The sequence below is a fragment of the Neocloeon triangulifer genome, unplaced genomic scaffold (assembly GCF_031216515.1).
Source record: "Neocloeon triangulifer isolate White Clay Creek 2 clone unplaced genomic scaffold, ASM3121651v1 ptg000022l, whole genome shotgun sequence".
NCBI classification, from domain to species: domain Eukaryota; kingdom Metazoa; phylum Arthropoda; class Insecta; order Ephemeroptera; family Baetidae; genus Neocloeon; species Neocloeon triangulifer.
The window spans coordinates 2,006,838-2,027,341 of NW_026775562.1; the positions used below are offsets into that span (position 1 = coordinate 2,006,838).

The 20,504-nt window shown below is 41.4% G+C and overlaps 2 protein-coding genes across 8 annotated transcripts in view; one reads left to right on the forward strand and one right to left on the reverse strand.

The window, feature by feature from the left end:
* LOC132204688 (uncharacterized) overlaps positions 1 to 19,293 on the forward strand; it is a 35,264-nt gene extending 15,971 nt beyond the window's left edge. The window contains exons 6-12 of one of the 3 annotated variants that reach the window (XM_059633336.1): positions 16,625 to 17,721; positions 17,767 to 17,967; positions 18,025 to 18,060; positions 18,114 to 18,237; positions 18,290 to 18,381; positions 18,438 to 18,453; positions 18,506 to 19,293. In XM_059633336.1, the coding sequence (XP_059489319.1) occupies positions 16,625 to 17,721; positions 17,767 to 17,967; positions 18,025 to 18,060; positions 18,114 to 18,237; positions 18,290 to 18,381; positions 18,438 to 18,453; positions 18,506 to 19,236 (2,297 nt within the window). In that variant the 3' untranslated portion in view covers positions 19,237 to 19,293. Of the gene's footprint in view, positions 1 to 16,624; positions 17,968 to 18,024; positions 18,061 to 18,113; positions 18,238 to 18,289; positions 18,382 to 18,437; positions 18,454 to 18,505 lie in introns of all 3 variants that reach the window. The other 2 variants (XM_059633335.1, XM_059633337.1) reach the window with 2 other exon arrangements.
* LOC132204244 (uncharacterized) lies at positions 8,223 to 13,299 on the reverse strand. Of its 5 annotated transcripts, none has more exons than XM_059632621.1 (5): positions 13,192 to 13,299; positions 10,515 to 12,731; positions 9,600 to 10,454; positions 8,562 to 9,293; positions 8,225 to 8,514 (listed from the first exon to the last, which is right to left on the reverse strand). In XM_059632621.1, the coding sequence occupies exons 2-5, from the start codon at positions 12,625 to 12,627 to the stop codon at positions 8,294 to 8,296; spliced, it is 3,921 nt and encodes a 1,306-aa protein (XP_059488604.1). In that variant the 5' UTR covers positions 12,628 to 12,731; positions 13,192 to 13,299; the 3' UTR covers positions 8,225 to 8,293. The 5 variants fall into 5 exon arrangements, with proteins under 5 accessions (XP_059488603.1, XP_059488604.1, XP_059488607.1 ...); XM_059632624.1 differs by having other exon boundaries at positions 8,562 to 8,991; positions 9,091 to 9,293; positions 9,600 to 12,731; XM_059632623.1 differs by having other exon boundaries at positions 8,226 to 8,514; positions 9,600 to 10,170; positions 10,237 to 12,731.
* Positions 19,294 to 20,504: the final 1,211 nt, after the last annotated feature.

A 20,504-nucleotide genomic window follows, 5' to 3' on the forward strand; every position in this document is an offset into this window, starting at 1 on the left:
GTCAAAAAATATTTAACCCGAAGCGCCCTTTGTGATTCCCTAGATCAGTCTCACTGATTGCGATAATTCAAGCTTATATTATCGGATTTATATCAACAAATGCGTTCCGAATGTTATGTTCGTCTGAATATAAGTGAAGCACCAATTAAGTTGAATTTCATATATTTGCCCATCTTTGTACTTGCAACGTGTTGAATGTGAATTTTTACTTTAGAAATACTTTCTACAGTAGCTTAGCTTTATTCTGCCAAGTCTACAAATTGCTGGCTGATCAAGAAAAAATTTTCTAAAATTTTGAAATCTGAAAATATTCTTACCCTGAAAATGGGTAAAAAATTTATTTTTGTCAAAAAATATTTAACCCGAAGCGCCCTTTGTGATTCCCTAGATCAGTCTCACTGATTGCGATAATTCAAGCTTATATTATCGGATTTATATCAACTAATGCGTTCCGAATGTTATGTTCGTCTGAAAATAAGTGAAGCACCAATTAAGTTGAATTTCATATATTTGCCCTTCTTTGTACTTGCAACGTGTTGAATGTGAATTTTTACTTTAGAAATACTTTCTACAGTAGCTTAGCTTTATTCTGCCAAGTCTACAAATTGCTGGCTGATCAAGAAATAAATTTTCTAAAATTTTGAAATCTGAAAATATTCTTACCCTGAAAATGGGTAAAAAATTTATTTTTGTCAAAAAATATTTAACCCGAAGCGCCCTTTGTGATTCCCTAGATCAGTCTCACTAATTGCGACAATTCAAGCTTATATTATCGGATTTATATCAACAATTGCGTTCCGAATGTTATATTCGTCTGAATATAAGTGAAGCACCAATTAAGTTGAATTTCATATATTTGCCCATCTTTGTACTTGCAACGTGTTGAATGTGAATTTTTACTTTAGAAATACTTTCTACAGTAGCTTAGCTTTATTCTGCCAAGTCTACAAATTGCTGGCTGATCAAGAAATAAATTTTCTAAAATTTTGAAATCTGAAAATATTCTTACCCTGAAAATGGGTAAAAAATTTATTTTTGTCAAAAAATATTTAACCCGAAGCGCCCTTTGTGATTCCCTAGATCAGTGTCACTGATTGCGACAATTCAAGGTTATATTATCGGATTTATATCAACAATTGCGTTCCGAATGTTATGTTCGTCTGAAAATAAGTGAAGCACCAATTAAGTTGAATTTCATATATTTGCCCATCTTTGTTTTTGCAACGTGTTGAATGTGAATTTTTACTTTAGAAATACTTTCTACAGTAGCTTAGCTTTATTCTGCCAAGTCTACAAATTGCTGGCTGATCAAGAAATAAATTTTTTAAAATTTTGAAATCTGAAAATATTCTTACCCTGAAAATGGGTAAAAAATTTATTTTTGTCAAAAAATATTTAACCCGAAGCGCCCTTTGTGATTCCCTAGATCAGTCTCACTGATTGCGATAATTCAAGCTTATATTATCGGATTTATATCAACTAATGCGTTCCGAATGTTATGTTCGTCTGAATATAAGTGAAGCACCAATTAAGTTGAATTTCATATATTTACCCTTCTTTGTACTTGCAACGTGTTGAATGTGAATTTTTACTTTAGAAATACTTTTTACAGTAGCTTAGCTTTATTCTGCCACGTCTACAAATTGCTGGCTGATCAAGAAATAATTTTTCTAAAATTTTGAAATCTGAAAATATTCTTACCCTGAAAATGGGTAAAAAATTTATTTTTGTCAAAAAATATTTAACCCGAAGCGCCCTTTGTGATTCCCTAGATCAGTCTCACTAATTGCGACAATTCAAGCTTATATTATCGGATTTATATCAACAATTGCGTTCCGAATGTTATATTCGTCTGAATATAAGTGAAGCACCAAATAAGTTGAATTTCATATATTTGCCCTTCTTTGTACTTGCAACGTGTTGAATGTGAATTTTTACTTTAGAAATACTTTCTACAGTAGCTTAGCTTTATTCTGCCAAGTCTACAAATTGCTGGCTGATCAAGAAATAAATTTTCTAAAATTTTGAAATCTGAAAATATTCTTACCCTGAAAATGGGTAAAAAATTTATTTTTGTCAAAAAATATTTAATCCGAAGCGCCCTTTGTGATTCCCTAGATCAGTGTCACTGATTGCGACAATTCAAGCTTATATTATCGGATTTATATCAACAATTGCGTTCCGAATGTTATGTTCGACTGAAAATAAGTGAAGCACCAATTAAGTTGAATTTCATATATTTGCCCATCTTTGTTTTTGCAACGTGTTGAATGTGAATTTTTACTTTAGAAATACTTTCTACAGTAGCTTAGCTTTATTCTGCCAAGTCTACAAATTGCTGGCTGATCAAGAAATAAATTTTTTAAAATTTTGAAATCTGAAAATATTCTTACCCTGAAAATGGGTAAAAAATTTATTTTTGTCAAAAAATATTTAACCCGAAGCGCCCTTTGTGATTCCCTAGATCAGTCTCACTGATTGCGATAATTCAAGCTTATATTATCGGATTTATATCAACTAATGCGTTCCGAATGTTATGTTCGTCTGAATATAAGTGAAGCACCAATTAAGTTGAATTTCATATATTTACCCTTCTTTGTACTTGCAACGTGTTGAATGTGAATTTTTACTTTAGAAATACTTTCTACAGTAGCTTAGCTTTATTCTGCCAAGTCTACAAATTGCTGGCTGATCAAGAAATAAATTTTCTAAAATTTTGAAATCTGAAAATATTCTTACCCTGAAAATCGGTAAAAAATTTATTTTTGTCAAAAAATATTTAACCCGCAGCGCCTTTTGTGATTCCTTAGATCAGTCTCACTGATTCCGACAATTCAAGCTTATATTATCGGATTTATATCAACAATTGCGTTCCGAATGTTATATTCGTCTGAATATAAGTCAGGCACCAATTAAGTTGAATTTCATATATTTGTCTATCTATGTACTTGCAACGTGTTGAATGTGAATTTTTACTTTAGAAATACTTTCTACAGTAGCTTTGCTTTATTCTGCCAAGTCTACAAATTGCTGGCTGATCAAGAAGAAATTTTCTAAAATTTTGAAATCTGAAAATATTCTTACCCTGAAAATGGGTAAAAAATTTATTTTTGTCAAAAAATATTTAACCCGAAGCGCCCTTTGTGATTCCCTAGATCAGTCTCACTGATTGCGATAATTCAAGCTTATATTATCGGATTTATATCAACAAATGCGTTCCGAATGTTATGTTCGTCTGAATATAAGTGAAGCACCAATTAAGTTGAATTTCATATATTTGCCCATCTTTGTACTTGCAACGTGTTGAATGTGAATTTTTACTTTAGAAATACTTTCTACAGTAGCTTAGCTTTATTCTGCCAAGTCTACAAATTGCTGGCTGATCAAGAAATAAATTTTCTAAAATTTTGAAATCTGAAAATATTCTTACCCTGAAAATCGGTAAAAAATTTATTTTTGTCAAAAAATATTTAACCCGAAGCGCCCTTTGTGATTCCCTAGATCAGTCTCACTGATTGCGACAATTCAAGCTTATATTATCGGATTTATATCAACAATTGCGTTCCGAATGTTATATTCGTCTGAATATAAGTGAGGCACCAATTAAGTTGAATTTCATATATTTGTCTATCTATGTACTTGCAACGTGTTGAATGTGAATTTTTACTTTCGAAATACTTTCTACAGTAGCTTAGCTTTATTCTGCCAAGTCTACAAATTGCTGGCTGATCAAGAAATAAATTTTCTAAAATTTTGAAATCTGAAAATATTCTTACCCTGAAAATGGGTAAAAAATTTATTTTTGTCCAAAAATATTTAATCCTGTTACGTCTTGAGGTGGCCTGTTTTTGAGGTGTTACAAGGGCGGCCACTTGCCGGCCCTGGCGGCCTCTGGCCGCTAGTAGAGTGCGGAGAACGGAATAACACGTCCGGTCGGTTCGGGTTCCAAGATAATTCTAACCTTTATTACAGTGTTACCAACAGTACAATATATACAGTAGTCACCAACATAACATCTCCCGCCTAAGATAAAAACTTAATTATTTTATTTTAAGACAATTAAGAAGATGTCATACCATCAATCCATCAATCAATAATTCCAATTTGTGAGAATTAATGCACAAGAATTTGGTTTCAAAAATGCAATTTAAGAACTACTTTAAATTCACTCTTGAATTGGAACTACAAATTTTGCACTTTTGAAATTTACTAGAAATTTTGAATTTACTTTCAACTTTTGAATTTTCAAATTTGCTCTAAACTTTCTCAACTCAGAACTCTTAAAAATCATTCTCAATTTCAAATATTCACTGAACTTAATTTCACCGAAAAATGTTCACGCAATCTGGATACGGCCTGAAATTCCAGTTGCTGATTTTCTTCTTTTCTCTCCTCCTCGTCTCAGGAATTTTCACCTCAGGCTCTTGTTCGCCTGGCACTTCTTAAACGACCCCTGAGGAGATCCCCTCAACTCAGGTCGAAGGCTCGAGGATACGGTTGCACCCTCCGAGTCACTCACACGTTGGCCAGAGAAGGCGGCTGCCTCCTCCTGGCGTCTCTCTCGTACGAACGACAGCGCCACACGTCCTCTGTCTGGTGGCCGCTGGTTTTCCCTGGACTCAATCTCGCCCTTCTCTTTCCTCTTTCTTGCTTTCTTTGCGCTCAGCAGACTCTGCACTTGAAGACAAGACTTGGCTCGTGGTCTCTCTCCACTCGAACTCACGATGACGAGCCCAAGTCCTCCTCCTTCCTCCTTTCCCTTCTGGCCCTTTTTCTTGAAGGTGACGAACACGGTGAGCTTCCCACCCTGGGAGAGCTCTTCACTGGGTCGCACTCCGACCCTTTTCGGCGACGCCCTTCCCTGACGCCCCGACACACACCGTCCTCTTCCCTTGTCCGAGGAACGGCTGTCACGCTTCGTACTCTGCGGCAGGCGACTCTGCTCACCCTTCTCTTGCCGCTGCGATTTCGCTCGCAAACACTCTGGGCCGCGGGACTCTTGATCTCTGGCCAAACCGACTTTCACACTTCGCCGGCTGGCCGCCTCGACTTGAAAACGTCTGCTGACGCTCAGCTCACCTTGTTGGCTGATGTAACGCCCGGCTTTTCGCAGCCTCACGCGGAGAATTTCTTCTTGCCCGACTTTCCTCCCGCCGGAAACTCTTCGTTGGCTCCTTCGAAGTCTCTTTTGGTGCCGGACAGGTCCGCCTCCGGACACCAACCCAAGCCAATTTTGGGGAATCACCACACGCTGCACGTGGTCGCCGTCTGACACTTTTCTCGCTCCACTCACCTCTTCCTCCTTCACCGAAGTTAGTTTTTCCTCGTCGCCATTTGTTACGTCTTGAGGTGGCCTGTTTTTGAGGTGTTACAAGGGCGGCCACTTGCCGGCCCTGGCGGCCTCTGGCCGCTAGTAGAGTGCGGAGAACGGAATAACACGTCCGGTCGGTTCGGGTTCCAAGATAATTCTAACCTTTATTACAGTGTTACCAACAGTACAATATATACAGTAGTCACCAACATAACAAATCCGAAGCGCCCTTTGTGATTCTCTAGATCAGTGTCACTGATTGCGACAATTCAAGCTTATATTATCGGATTTATATCAACAATTGCGTTCCGAATGTTATATTCGTCTGAATATAAGTGAGGCACCAATTAAGTTGAATTTCATATATTTGTCTATCTATGTACTTGCAACGTGTTGAATGTGAAGTTTTACTTTAGAAATACTTTCTACAGTAGCTTAGCTTTATTCTGCCAAGTCTACAAATTGCTGGCTGATCAAGAAAAAATTTTCTAAAATTTTGAAATCTGAAAATATTCTTACCCTGAAAATGGGTAAAAAATTTATTTTTGACAAAAAATATTTAACCCGAAGCGCCCTTTGTGATTCCCTAGATCAGTCTCACTGATTGCGATAATTCAAGCTTATATTATCGGATTTATATCAACAAATGCGTTCCGAATGTTATGTTCGTCTGAATATAAGTGAAGCACCAATTAAGTTGAATTTCATATATTTGCCCATCTTTGTTTTTGCAACGTGTTGAATGTGAATTTTTACTTTAGAAATACTTTCTACAGTAGCTTAGCTTTATTCTGCCAAGTCTACAAATTGCTGGCTGATCAAGAAAAAATTTTCTAAAATTTTGAAATCTGAAAATATTCTTACCCTGAAAATGGGTAAAAAATTTATTTTTGTCAAAAAATATTTAACCCGCAGCGCCTTTTGTGATTCCTTAGATCAGTCTCACTGATTGCGACAATTCAAGCTTATATTATCGGATTTATATCAACAATTGCGTTCCGAATGTTATATTCGTCTGAATATAAGTGAGGCACCAATTAAGTTGAATTTCATATATTTGTCTATCTATGTACTTGCAACGTGTTGAATGTGAATTTTTACTTTAGAAATACTTTCTACAGTAGCTTAGCTTTATTCTGCCAAGTCTACAAATTGCTGGCTGATCAAGAAAAAATTTTCTAAAATTTAGAAATCTGAAAATATTCTTACCCTGAAAATGGGTAAAAAATTTATTTTTGTCAAAAAATATTTAACCCGAAGCGCCCTTTGTGATTCCCTAGATCAGTCTCACTGATTGCGACAATTCAAGCTTATATTATCGGATTTATATCAACAAATGCGTTCCGAATGTTATGTTCGTCTGAATATAAGTGAAGCACCAATTAAGTTGAATTTCATATATTTGCCCATCTTTGTACTTGCAACGTGTTGAATGTGAATTTTTACTTTAGAAATACTTTCTACAGTAGCTTAGCTTTATTCTGCCAAGTCTACAAATTGCTGGCTGATCAAGAAATAAATTTTCTAAAATTTTGAAATCTGAAAATATTCTTACCCTGAAAATCGGTAAAAAATTTATTTTTGTCAAAAAATATTTAACCCGAAGCGCCCTTTGTGATTCCCTAGATCAGTCTCACTGATTGCGACAATTCAAGCTTATATTATCGGATTTATATCAACAATTGCGTTCCGAATGTTATATTCGTCTGAATATAAGTGAGGCACCAATCAAGTTGAATTTCATATATTTGTCTATCTATGTACTTGCAACGTGTTGAATGTGAATTTTTACTTTAGAAATACTTTCTACAGTAGCTTAGCTTTATTCTGCCAAGTCTACAAATTGCTGGCTGATCAAGAAAAAATTTTCTAAAATTTTGAAATCTGAAAATATTCTTACCCTGAAAATGGGTAAAAAATTTATTTTTGACAAAAAATATTTAACCCGAAGCGCCCTTTGTGATTCCCTAGATCAGTCTCACTGATTGCGACAATTCAAGCTTATATTATCGGATTTATATTGTGGCGCTTGGGCCACAGAAGGGTCGTTTGAGAAATGAAACGACGGTAGTTCTTGATTCAGGTTTAATCCGAACTGTAAAAAATAGATACAATCAATATCACAATAATAAAAATAAATATTTTATTTTAATCAGGAATTTAATATGGTGTGGTTTGAGTAAACCTATTTGGTGATTTGTTTAATTGAGAATGAACATTGTGATGGAATGCTAATTTGCATAATTAATGAGTTGTGTGGCCGACAGTGGCCTTGCTATGTGAGCAAATAAAATCAAACAGATTTGCATATTTAAATGAGAAACAAGTTATTGAACAATTGAGGGATAATGCAGTGCATGTAATTTGAGTAAATTAATTCAGAAATTGAGATATTCGCGAGATTAAGTAAATGGCACATGGTGGCTGCACTCGGAATAATTTGTTATTTTGTATTTGGATATTGTCACTCGAGTATGGCACTTGCAGACAAACGCAATGTCTCGTTGAATGGGGAAAATTAACACTCAGGACTAAATCGTAAATTAAAGGCTTACCCCAGGCGTGGGTGTCGGATAATTTGAGATTGCGACGGACAGAGAGAATTTGTTTGTGTTGCTCGTTCGTGTCCGGCATGAGAAAGAAGGAGTGGTCCGAGGAGGGTCTCGGGGGAGATTTTACTGTGAGGTGCGCGCCCTCACGCGGCACCGCTACAGGGGCCCCCCCTATGACACCGGAGGTGCTCAGGACAGTACGTAGTCCTTGGTCCAGACAGGCAGTCTGGAGCGCCGGCCAGTACGAGTTATTCGGGTTTGGGCTGTGTTCGGAGGCACTTGTGGTGTCGGAAGTAGAACTGGGGGTGAGTTGAAGAAGAGGTCGAGGCTGAGGTCGCCTGTGGTGTCCAAATCTGGACTTCTTGGTCTTTGGGAATGAGGAGGAAGTTCTGCAGGTGGCTCAAGTGGTGGCCACTCTGTTGGTGTTGCCTCAGAGGCGCCCGAAGGTGTCTCTGGTGTACCTGGAGCTGAGGTAGGAGGCAAGGGTGCTACTGGAGGAGTGTCCAGACTGTCCGGAGGTGCTTCTGGGGTGTCCGGGACAGGACTTGGTGGCGGTGGTGGAGGCTGCGGAGTTTGCTGAGCTGTTGGCAGGTCGAAACGCACTCGTTTGACTGGTGCTGGCGCTGTCGGAACTGGTTCCTTCTCGGCGTGCTGATAGCAAGGTTTGAGTCTGTCGATTGTGACAACTTTTGATTTACCTTTAACCTCGATCACGAAGGACTTGGCGTTGCGCATGATCACTGAATAGGGACCAGTGTACGGCTTCTCGAGGGCCCCGCGGACAGCATCGGTGCGCAGGAACACGTGAGTGGCAGTGGCCAAGTCAGGGTGGACGAAGAATGTTTTTCCGCCGTGGTGGGCAGCCGGAATGGGCAGGAGAGTGGCGAAGTGACTGCGGAGTTGGGCAGCGAGGTCAGCAGCTTGCTGAGGAGTGGGTCGTACGAAAAAGGTTCCGGGCAGCCGGAGTTCTTCGCCGTAGACGAGGAGCGAGGGAGTGGTGTGCAGATCTTCCTTGAAGACAGACCTGAGACCGAGGAGGACCATTGGCAGGGCGGCCATCCAGTTTTGCTCCTGGCACATGAGCGCCGCCTTCATGGTGCGGTGAAGGCGCTCAACCATACCATTTGCCTGCGGATGATACGCATTAGTATGGTGAATTTCAAAACCGAAATTTTTGCTGAATTTCTTAAACAGGTCAGACTCGAACTGTCGGCCTTGGTCGCATACCACAGTTCCGGGGACTCCGTAGCGAGCGATCCAGTTGGAACGAAAGGCTGTGACGACGTCCAGGGCGGAAATGCGCTTGAGTGGGACGGCTTCTGGCCAGCGTGTGAATCTGTCTACCATTGTGAGGCAGTACTTGTAACCCTCGACTTCAGGGAGTGGACCGACGAGGTCGATGTGCACGTCCTTGAAGCGTTCTGTTGACTCTGGAAACGGAATCAGAGGAGCCTTAGTGTGTCTCGTAACTTTTGAGGACTGGCAGGGGGTGCAAGTGCGCGCCCAGAGGAGGCAGTCGCGGCGCATGTTGGGCCAGAGGAATTTTTCCGAGACCAGGCGGAGTGTGGATTTTGCACCTGGGTGGGCCAAGTTGTGGAGGGAGTCAAAAACTTGTTTTCTGAATTTTTGTGGTACGAAAGGGCGAGAAGCGCCTGAGGATGTGTCGCACCAAAGCATGTGTGGAGAATTAGGGATGGGTTTTTGCTCGAGTTTGAGGGGTGAATCTGGCAATTTACGGAATTTGAGGAGGTCTGTGTCAGCTGCTTGGGCTTCAGCCATGGCTTCAAAAGAGACTGCGGTCGAGATGGACTCAATTCTGGAGAGGGCGTCGGCCACCAAGTTAGCAGTGCCCTTGATGAACTGAATGTCAGTGGAGAACTGGCCAATGAACTCGAGATGGTGGAGCTGGCGCGGAGAGCAGTCGGCTTTGTTTTTGCTGAAAGCGAAGGTGAGGGGTTTATGGTCAGTGAGAATCTGAAATTGGCGACCTTCGAGGAGGTACCTGAATTTCTTGATGGAGGCAAAGATGCCGAGGAGTTCTCTGTCGTACGGAGGGTACTTCTTTTCAGCGGCAGAGAGTGTGCGGCTGAAGAATGCTAGTGGCTGCCAGGTGCTGTTGACGAGCTGTTGCACAACACCACCGACGGCATAGTCGGATGCGTCGGTGACCAGAGAGAGTGGGACATCTGACCTTGGGTGGGCCAGGCAGGCGGCGTTTGCCAGGGCTTCTTTGGTGGTGTCGAAGGCGGTTTGCTCAACCTCTGTCCACCTCTCCAGGGGTGCCTTTTTGGGGCCTTTGGGTCCATTCTGTAGACAATTCAAAGGGGCCATGAGCTTGGCTGCTTGTGGGAGGAATCTATGGTAAAAGTTTACCATGCCGAGGAAGCGTCGGAGCTCCTGCTTGTCCTTGGGCGTCGGGTAGGCGCTGATTGCTGTGACCTTGTTTGGTAGTGGAGTGATTCCGTCTTTGTTGACCAAGTATCCCAAGAAACTGACTTCAGTGGCGCCTAGGACGCACTTGTCGAGGTTCAGTAGGAGGCCATGGTCCTGCAGGCGTTGGAAAACCTGTTGAAGGTGCTCTCGGTGTTCTTCTGGAGAACGAGAGGCAATGAGTAAGTCGTCAATGAACACAAACACGAAAGGTAAGTCACCTAGAATTTCGTGGATGAAGCGCTGAAACGTCTGTCCTGCGTTTTTGAGGCCAAACGGCATGGAGAGGAATTCAATGAGACCCATTGGCGTCGTAATGGCTGTTTTTGGGACATCCTCTGGTGCCACTGGGACTTGCATGTAGGCTCTGTCGAGGTCTAGGGTGGAGAAGATGGTACAGCCGGCCAGCAAGTGGGTGCAGTCGTGAAGATGGGGAAGTGGGTAGCGATCTGGCTCGGTCCTAGCATTCAGAGCGCGGTAGTCACCGCAGAAACGCCATGTACCTGGTGTTTTCTTGGGGACTAGGGTTGCTGGCGACGCCCATGGGGACTTTGAGCGGCGTGCATCGCCATTGTCGATGAGCTTTTGGATCTCAACTGCGGCTGCTTTCAGCTTGTCTGGGGGCAGTCTGCGGAACCGGGCAAAGACTGGTGCTCCAGGGGTGACCACGATGCGGTGAGTGGTGGTGTGCTTTGCAGGTTTGCGCTTGGAGGAGGTGCAGCACAGGTCGGGGAAATCTTTCAAAAGAAGGTAAAAAGGGTTTTGTGTCTCAATGATTTTGACAGTGGGTGCAGGTTCGGGGCGATTGCAACCTCTGACGTGGACGGATGTCAGCCTGTCGGAGAGCTGGGCTAGGCCGAGGTCAACGACCAGGTTATGTCGAGTCAGGAAGTCAGCGCCGATGATGGGGTGTTCCACGTCAGCCACTAGGAAGGTCCACTCGAAAGTTCTCCTGAGGTTGAGGGTGAGTTTGAGAGTGTGGAATCCGTACGTTTTGATCTCTGTCACATTGGCGGCGGTGAGATTGTAGTGGAGGGGAAGTTTCATGTGGGGGAACAACTTTTGGGGAAGGACGCTGATGTCGGACCCTGTGTCCATCAGGAAGGACATCTTGGAGGTGGGGTCAAAAATGAAGAGGCGGCCGGGTGAACTGGGGCAGGGTGTGGCCGCTGCTGCAGCCTGCCCAGTTAGTTTTTTTGCCGGCGTGGGGGTGATGGCGGCGGCGGCCTGCAAGGACTGGTGACTGGAATGGTAGCGGCAGCCTGTGATGCACTTGCGGGCGTCCAGTTGGAACGTTTTGTGATAGTAACAGATCTTGCCGGCAGCGTTGCCGTCATCGAAGAGGTCTGTGTACCTGGACTTGGATCGCTCCCCTGTGCGACTTTTGCTGCGCCATCTGGATCTGCCTCTGTTGAAGCTGTCAGACTTGTTGTTCAGCAGGGTCTGGACTGACTGTGTGAGGGCCAGGACTTGCTGAGCCAGGTCGTCCAGTTTGGTTTCCAGACGGTCAACTCTTGTGGGTGTGCCTCCAGAGTAAGAGGTGGAGTTGGTTTTGTTGGTGGTGTGTTTGATGGCAGAAAGTTGGGGTGCAGGTGTGGAGAAGGAGTGTGTCACAGCGTTGGTGTGGTCTCTGGCAACCATCATGTCTGCTCTGGCTGCAGCCACAGTGACGTCACGTTCGCCGCTGATGGCCAGCCTGATGTTGTCGGGCAGCTTGTTTGCCCAGCACGAGAAAAGCATCTCATTCATCATGGGGTGAGTGGCGTCAGACTCTGCGATGCGCTGCATCCTGGCTAGGAACTCGGATGGTTTTGCGCCATTTGGACTTTCGTCAATCATGAGTTGACGGACGCGCGCCTGGGTAGTGGGCTCGACGTGTGTCAGGATCGCCGTCTTGAGCGTGGTGTAGGGCTGAGATTTTGGCATGGGTGCCAGGTGGCACAGGATTGACTCAGGTGTGCCGTTGATAGGGATGAAGTCGCGCAGGAACCGAAACATCTGGGGCTCGTCTGCGAGGTTTTCCTCGGCGAATTTGTCGTCGAGCAGTTTCAGCCAAGTCATGGCAGTCTCGTACTCAAACATGGGCATCGAGATGTTGGCCATGATCCTGAAGTTGAAAACTGGCGGAGTATCTGGTTGCTCCTGTGGAGGTTGCGCGTCTGGGTCGCCGGTCAGGGGCGGCGTTGGTTGCGCAGCGTCGCGGGCCACTTCGTCGAAGAAGGCCGAGGTGTTTGCATCTGCTGGGGAGCGTGGTTGATCAGCAGTCGAGGGCGGAAGGTCAGGCTCGGAGACTGCGTTGATTTTGGCGAGATCGCCGGTTCCTTCGGTAGACATCTACTGAAGTACCAAAGGGCTGGGCACCACTGTGGCGCTTGGGCCACAGAAGGGTCGTTTGAGAAATGAAACGACGGTAGTTCTTGATTCAGGTTTAATCCGAACTGTAAAAAATAGATACAATCAATATCACAATAATAAAAATAAATATTTTATTTTAATCAGGAATTTAATATGGTGTGGTTTGAGTAAACCTATTTGGTGATTTGTTTAATTGAGAATGAACATTGTGATGGAATGCTAATTTGCATAATTAATGAGTTGTGTGGCCGACAGTGGCCTTGCTATGTGAGCAAATAAAATCAAACAGATTTGCATATTTAAATGAGAAACAAGTTATTGAACAATTGAGGGATAATGCAGTGCATGTAATTTGAGTAAATTAATTCAGAAATTGAGATATTCGCGAGATTAAGTAAATGGCACATGGTGGCTGCACTCGGAATAATTTGTTATTTTGTATTTGGATATTGTCACTCGAGTATGGCACTTGCAGACAAACGCAATGTCTCGTTGAATGGGGAAAATTAACACTCAGGACTAAATCGTAAATTAAAGGCTTACCCCAGGCGTGGGTGTCGGATAATTTGAGATTGCGACGGACAGAGAGAATTTGTTTGTGTTGCTCGTTCGTGTCCGGCATGAGAAAGAAGGAGTGGTCCGAGGAGGGTCTCGGGGGAGATTTTACTGTGAGGTGCGCGCCCTCACGCGGCACCGCTACAATATCAACAAATGCGTTCCGAATGTTATATTCGTCTGAATATAAGTGAAGCACCAATTAAGTTGAATTTCATATATTTGCCCATCTTTGTACTTGCAACGTGTTGAATGTGAATTTTTACTTTAGAAATACTTTCTACAGTAGCTTAGCTTTATTCTGCCAAGTCTACAAATTGCTGGCTGATCAAGAAATAAATTTTCTAATATTTTGAAATCTGAAAATATTCTTACCCTGAAAATGGGAAAAAAATTTATTTTTGTCAAAAAATATTTAATCCGAAGCGCCCTTTGTGATTCCCTAGATCAGTGTCACTGATTGCGACAATTCAAGCTTATATTATCGGATTTATATCAACAATTGCGTTCCGAATGTTATGTTCAGTGGAAGGACTTTCCGCGCTTGTAGATTCAGTAGTAGCAGACGCTGTTGACGTCAAAGGTGAAGTGGTACCGGTTATTGTTGATGTTACAGTGGAAGGACTTTCCGCTGTCGTAGATTCAGTAGTGGCAGACGCTGTTGACGTGAAAGGTGAAATATTATCGGTTGTTGTTGCAGTGGAAGGACTTTCTGAAGTCGTAGTTTCAGTGGTAGCAGACGCTGATGACGCCACAGGCGAAGTAGTACCTACTGTTGATGGTGCAGTGGAAGGACTTTCCGCGCTCGTAGATTCAGTAGTAGCAGACGCTGTTGACGTCAAAGGTGAAGTGGTACCGGTTATTGTTGATGTTACAGTGGAAGGACTTTCCGATGTCGTAGATTCAGTAGTGGCAGACGCTGTTGACGTGAAAGGTGAAATATTATCGGTTGTTGTTGCAGTGGAAGGACTTTCTGAAGTCGTAGTTTCAGTGGTAGCAGACGCTGATGACGCCACAGGTGAAGTAGTACCTACTGTTGATGGTGCAGTGGAAGGACTTTCCGCTGTCGTAGATTCAGTAGTAGCAGACGCTGTTGACGTCACAGGTGAAGTGGTACCGGTTATTGTTGATGTTACAGTGGAAGGACTTTCCGCTGTCGTAGATTCAGTAGTCGCAGACGCTGTTGACGTGAAAGGTGAAATATTATCGGTTGTTGTTGCAGTGGAAGGACTTTCTGAAGTCGTAGTTTCAGTGGTAGCAGACGCTGATGACGCCACAGGTGAAGTAGTACCTGTTGTTGTTGCAGTAGAAAAACTTTCTGAAGTCGTAGTTTCAGTAGTAGCAGACGCTGTTGACGTCAAAGGTGAAGTAGTAACGGTTGTTGTTGCAGTGGAAGGATTTTCTGTTGTTATAGATTCAGTAATTCCAAACGCTGTTGACGCCATGGTTGAAGTAATTTCAGTTGTTGTTGACGCTGCAAGAGTCCCGGTTGTTGTTGTTGACTCTTCTGTGGTTCCAGTCGTTGTCGAATCTGTAGCTCCAGTAGCCGGTGTTGTTGATTCTAGGGTTCCAGGTAAACATTGAGCTTGTAATTAAAATTTACTCATGTGTTGTAATGCTTTTTATTTATTTTATTTTAGTGTTTTTTTCCCAAACATTATCTATAAAAAAAAGTCTGAATTTACATAGAAGTACGGAACATTAATTCGGAAATAGTTAAAATGTCAAAAGTAGCCTAAATTAAATTCAAGTTTCTATAGGAACAAGGTTTTCTGATCGGAACTTTGAGATGCGCAAAATTCAAGGAGAGTTGAAATAGCATCATTTAATTAAAAAAAAAAAAAAATCCACTTCTGATTATCAATATAGCAATATTTTAAAAATTTGATTCCCACCTGAGGCAGTGGCGGAGGCCGTAGAGCCAGCAGTCGTAGTTGTGGGTGCCACAGTTGTAGCTGAGGTTTATTATTTTTATGGATTTTTGTATTGGAAATTAATTTAAAATCTGATTCATATTATTTTCCACTGCCGAAAAAACAAATTTTGGAACTCACGTGTCGTTTTATCTGTTATCCACGCTACATAAGGTGCAACACGCGTGTATGTCGCTGCTTTCGACAAACACGATCCAAGAATTTCAAACTTTGTTGTGATACCAATTTGCACTAAATTGTCATTGCAATCTAAGTATACCAGAGGATTTCCTTTGTCATTATCCTACAATATCGATGAGAAATAATGAAAGAAACATCTTACAATTAAAATTATTTAATTTTCAAATCTTTACACAACTTTTTTTTTTAAAAAGAGCCAGAAATATTGTGAGCAATACAAATTTTGCTTGTGAATATTTAATGTTAACTTGTTCATTTTCTCAAAAATTTTAATCCAGTGTTTAACATGAATGCACTAAATAAATTTTTGGAGAAAATGTCCATGGATTAAAACAACACCACAGTCAGTAAATTTTTAATGTAAGTCTATCTAGAATTACAAGACGTGTAATCGCATAGCTTTCAATTAATAATACTTTCAAATCAAAGTCTCCAGAAATTTAAGGAATAGATTTCCTCACCCCGCAAGGTCCTTTCTGGCTGGTTTTTGTACACAGGTTCTTGTCTGTATAAAAGCCACTGCCAAAGTCCGTTGTGCACACTGCTCCGTCGTTCACAGTCAATTGAGCAGTTTGCATTGTTAAGCTATCGCCTGAAGCTGATGCGCAAGAGATTATTATTTTTTATATTTCACGATATAATAGATATTAATAAAATTTATAAATTCTGCATAAGCGTTGCAAATTAATGAAGGGCCTGACGCTCATTTAGCAGAGATATTTAATTTGTGAGTTTGTCACGTTGATATGCACCATCAACAGTAGGTACTACTTCGCCTGTGGCGTCATCAGCGTCTGCTTCCACTGAAACTACGACTTCAGAAAGTTCTTCTACTGCAACAACAACCGATAATATTTCACCTTTGACGTCAACAGCGTCTGCCACTACTGAATCTACGACAGCGGAAAGTCCTTCCACTGCAACAACAACCGGTAATACTTCACCTTTGACGTCAACAGCGTCTGCTTCTACTCAATCTATGAGCGCGGAAAGTCCTTCCACTGCACCATCAACAGTAGGTACTACTTCGCCTGTGGCGTCATCAGCGTCTGCTACCACTGAAACTACAACTTCAGAAAGTCCTTCCACTGCAACAACAATCGATAATATTTCACATTTGACGTCAACAGCGTCTGCCACTACTGAATCTACAACAGCGGAAAGTCCTTCCACTGCAAAATCAACCGGTACTACTTCACCTTTGATGTCATCATCAGAGTCTGCTACTACTGAATCTACAACAACGGAAAGTCCTTCCACTGTAACATCAGCAATAACCGGTACTACTTCACCTTTGACGTCAACAGCGTCTGCTTCTACTGAATTTATAACGCAAAGTCCTTCCACTGCATTATCAACATCATCTGAAACTACAGCAGCATCATCATCAATTACAACTGGAACTTCTACTGCGCAGTCAACAACTACTGGGTCGACGAATGCTGCTACTCCAACTACAAAAATAGAAACTATTTCCACTGCAACATCAACAACAACCGGAACTTCTACTGTGGCATCAACATCTACTGAAACCACAAATGCAGCGTCTGGAACCACAAATGCAGCTTCAACAACAACCAGCACTTCCGCGGTGTCAACAACACCCGTAACTTTTTCAACTCTGGCTTCAACAACATTAGCAGCATCAACAACTGGAACTCCTACTACGGCGTCATCAACTACTGGAACCACAAATGCTGCTACTTCATCTGTGACAACTACTGGAACCACAAATGCAGCTTCAACAACAACCGGCACTTCTGCGGTGTCAACAACACCCGTAACTTTTTCAACTCTGGCTTCAACAACATTAGCAGCATCAACAACTGGAACTCCTACTACGGCGTCATCAACAACTGGAGCCACAAATGCTGCTAGTTCATCTGTGACAACTACTGGAACCACAAATGCAGCTTCAACAACAACCGGCACTTCTGCGGTGTCAACAACACCGGTAACTTTTTCAACTCTGGCTTCAACAACATTAGCAGCATCAACAACTGGAACTCATACTACGGCGTCATCAACTACTGGAGCCACAAATGCTGCTAGTTCATTTGTGACAACTACTGGAACCACAAATGCAGCTTCAACAACAACCGGCACTTCAGCAGTGTCAACAAACACTGGAAGTACTTCAACTGTGGCGGCAACAGCGTCTGAAACTACTGCAATTACAACAGGAACTACCACCACTGCAGAGTCAAAATCTACTGGAACCGCTGCTGCTGTTTCGACCACAACGACTGGATCTACCACTATAGCCGATGCAACAACAGCCGGTTCCACCAATATTGTAGGTTCAACAACGACGGGACTCAGTTCTACTACTCAATTAACAACTTCGACTCTGATTACGGTGTCTCCGGTCCAACCAAAAAACTGCCCGTCCAAGAGTTATGCGGTAATAAGTTATTTTTTAGCCTTAATAGATATCCGTTGCCTTCAGAACGTGGCCAAGTGCTGTGCTAGTCCACCTAGGTTTCTGGTCCCTTTCAACAGGCTTGAGAAAACGTGCCAGGTGACCAGAGTTGCCCTTAACGCGTTCAACGTTTTCACGCTGAACAAGCAGCAGCGCTTCACTAATTCGCCTCCCAACTCTATTAATTTCCGAAGTAAAAGGGTTCAACGGGCATTGGCTCCGAAAGCTGTAGGTTTTATTATCTTTTTTCAGACTTGAAAATTTTGACTGACGTAAAAATTGCAGTGTTTCGTTAACTGCTATCTGATTGCAAAGGGAGCCGTATGAAATTTTCCTTCCTTTGAAATCGTCCATTGAAATATGAATAATTCTAGATGTCCTCAAACAACGTTATTGATGAGGCAAAACTTATCGATTTGCTCACCCTGGCGCAAACTGACAATGCGTGGAAATCAATAATTTCAGCAGCAGTAACCGAATGTATTTCTACAACTCAGGGTAGACCACGAAAAATAATTTTACAAATTTGGTCAATAAAATAAAAAATTAGGTCTGGCAATTCCTAGCTTTGCGACGGTTCGGGCCTCGTGCCCTGGAAAACCTTTTGTCGTGTTGCAGTGTGTTCTTCTCAAAACGTTCAGCGTAAAACATAACATTTGGAATTTTTCTTAATTATAAGTAATTCTTTTTTAATGCAGAGCTGTCCAGCAGTTGGTGAGTATTTTGAAGGTAAAAAAGTCTTTTGATACCTTCTTCTTTTTTACAGTTGCATCGAAACGGTGTACAAAACAGTACAACAATTTAAATCAGTGCAACGGAAACATTTTAAGGCCAAACGCAAAGAAAAGGCAAGCAGGAGGCGATGAACTGAAAAAAATGAAGAAAGTTGTTGAAGTTAACAAGCACAAAGATGTCAATAAAGACAAGAAAAAAGAAAAAGCCAAGAAATTTAAATCAGAAATGAAAGAAAAGGAGCAGAGCGGATATAAAAAGGATAAAAATGGAAATAAGGAGAAAAAAGTAAAAAAGGTCATGAAAGGAGAGAAAAAGATAAATCTAGAGAAAATAAAAATTGACAAAAAAATGAGCAAGAAGAATCCAAAGAGAAAAACGGGAAAGAATAAGAAAGAGAAGAAAGTCAAAAAGGTTAACAAGGCAAAAGAGAATGCAGAGGCCAAGGAAGACAAGAAAAATGGAAAAGTGAAAAAAGTAAAGAAATCTAAAAAGGAGAATGAGGAGCAAAAGAAGGTAAAGCAGAGTGGATCTAAAAGCGGGAAAAAAGAAAAGAGTGAGAAGAAGGAGAAAATTTTTGATAAAGGAGAGAAAAAGGTAAAGGTGAAGAACGAAAAGAAAATAAACACGGAGAAAAATGCAATCAAGGGAAGTGTAAAGAATAAGAATAAAGTTGGAATAAATATTTTAAAAGGCAAGAAAAAATCAAACGACAACGATGAAAAGAAGAAACAAAAGCTAGGAAATAAGTTTGACCTTGCGTGATCACATACTTAGTATTCATGATTTAAATCTAGATTTTTTGCACTTTTGAGCATGCAAATAAATTTAAACAATAAATAAATGTGATTTTATTTTGCTAGAAATTTTGTTTGAAAAGTAAAATTTATGATTATTTGAAAATAAAGTCTTCAAAAAATAGCACAAGAATCCTAGAATTAGCCATAGTTCAAGCAGATTGTGCCGAGATTAATAATTTATGCTTATATCTTATTTTTTTTTTAACTGTTTTGAATTTCAAATGAGCAGCAAGTGATGATGTGCGGCGGGCAAAACACACACACGGCGCATTTAGCCATTAGTTAATGCGCTTCCGCACCCCCGGGGGAAAAGCGGCGCACAGAGGGTGAGACTCGTTTTTTAGCCGTATGCTAATTAAAAGCGATTGCGCCGCGCAATCTGTTTTCGGTTTCACGGTCAATTGACTCGCAGATGGCGCATCTATTTAAGAGAAGAGACGCACATAAGGCCAGCCAAATGCCCCATTGTCCTAGGGGATGGTTTGGACGATTAGCAAACAGAATGATCGATTAGAAAATTTAAATAACATTAATTCGTTTTTTTTTTAACAAGCATCAATTTTAAGCAAAAATGATTCTATGGCGCGTTATTATTTATAGCTGTGGATTATTATTTTTAGGTACATCTTTGTAAGAGTTTCAAACTTTTATGAAATAAATTCTCATTTCCAGAAAAACAAACATAAAAGTTTAATACTACTACTTTCGTTCGAAAATAAGTTTTAAATAAAATTTTGGCTCCATCATGATCTTCAATACCTGGTTTTCAATTTTTCCAAGCCTTTTTTGTCCTTGATAGTAATTAAATTGTATATTTTTGCTTTGAAGACATTTTATAATGAAGAAGTTTCCGAATTCTCAAACATTCGTTTAATTATTTCGCAGCATTTTGTATTCCATCAAGGATTTAATAAATTTGAATAACCACACAGTCTCTTGTACGTTTAAATTGCAAAATTTGGATTTGCCACGCTGAGCAAGGTGAAATGCGAGAGGGAGGAAAAGGGTTGCTCGGAAGCGCCTCCATATGCATGAAGAAGGGTCGCTCTGCTGTTTTGATTCAAAAGGAAATTAAGGGATTTATTGGCTGCAGAGGCGCTCCTCGGGCTGCCATATCGCTCTGGCTTTACCTGCTTTACATATTAAATAATCACATGCGACAGCACCCACCGAGAGAGAAAGGAAATTTATGTTGCGGCGCCTTTGTCTTGCAACTATTCCAATTCACAAAAC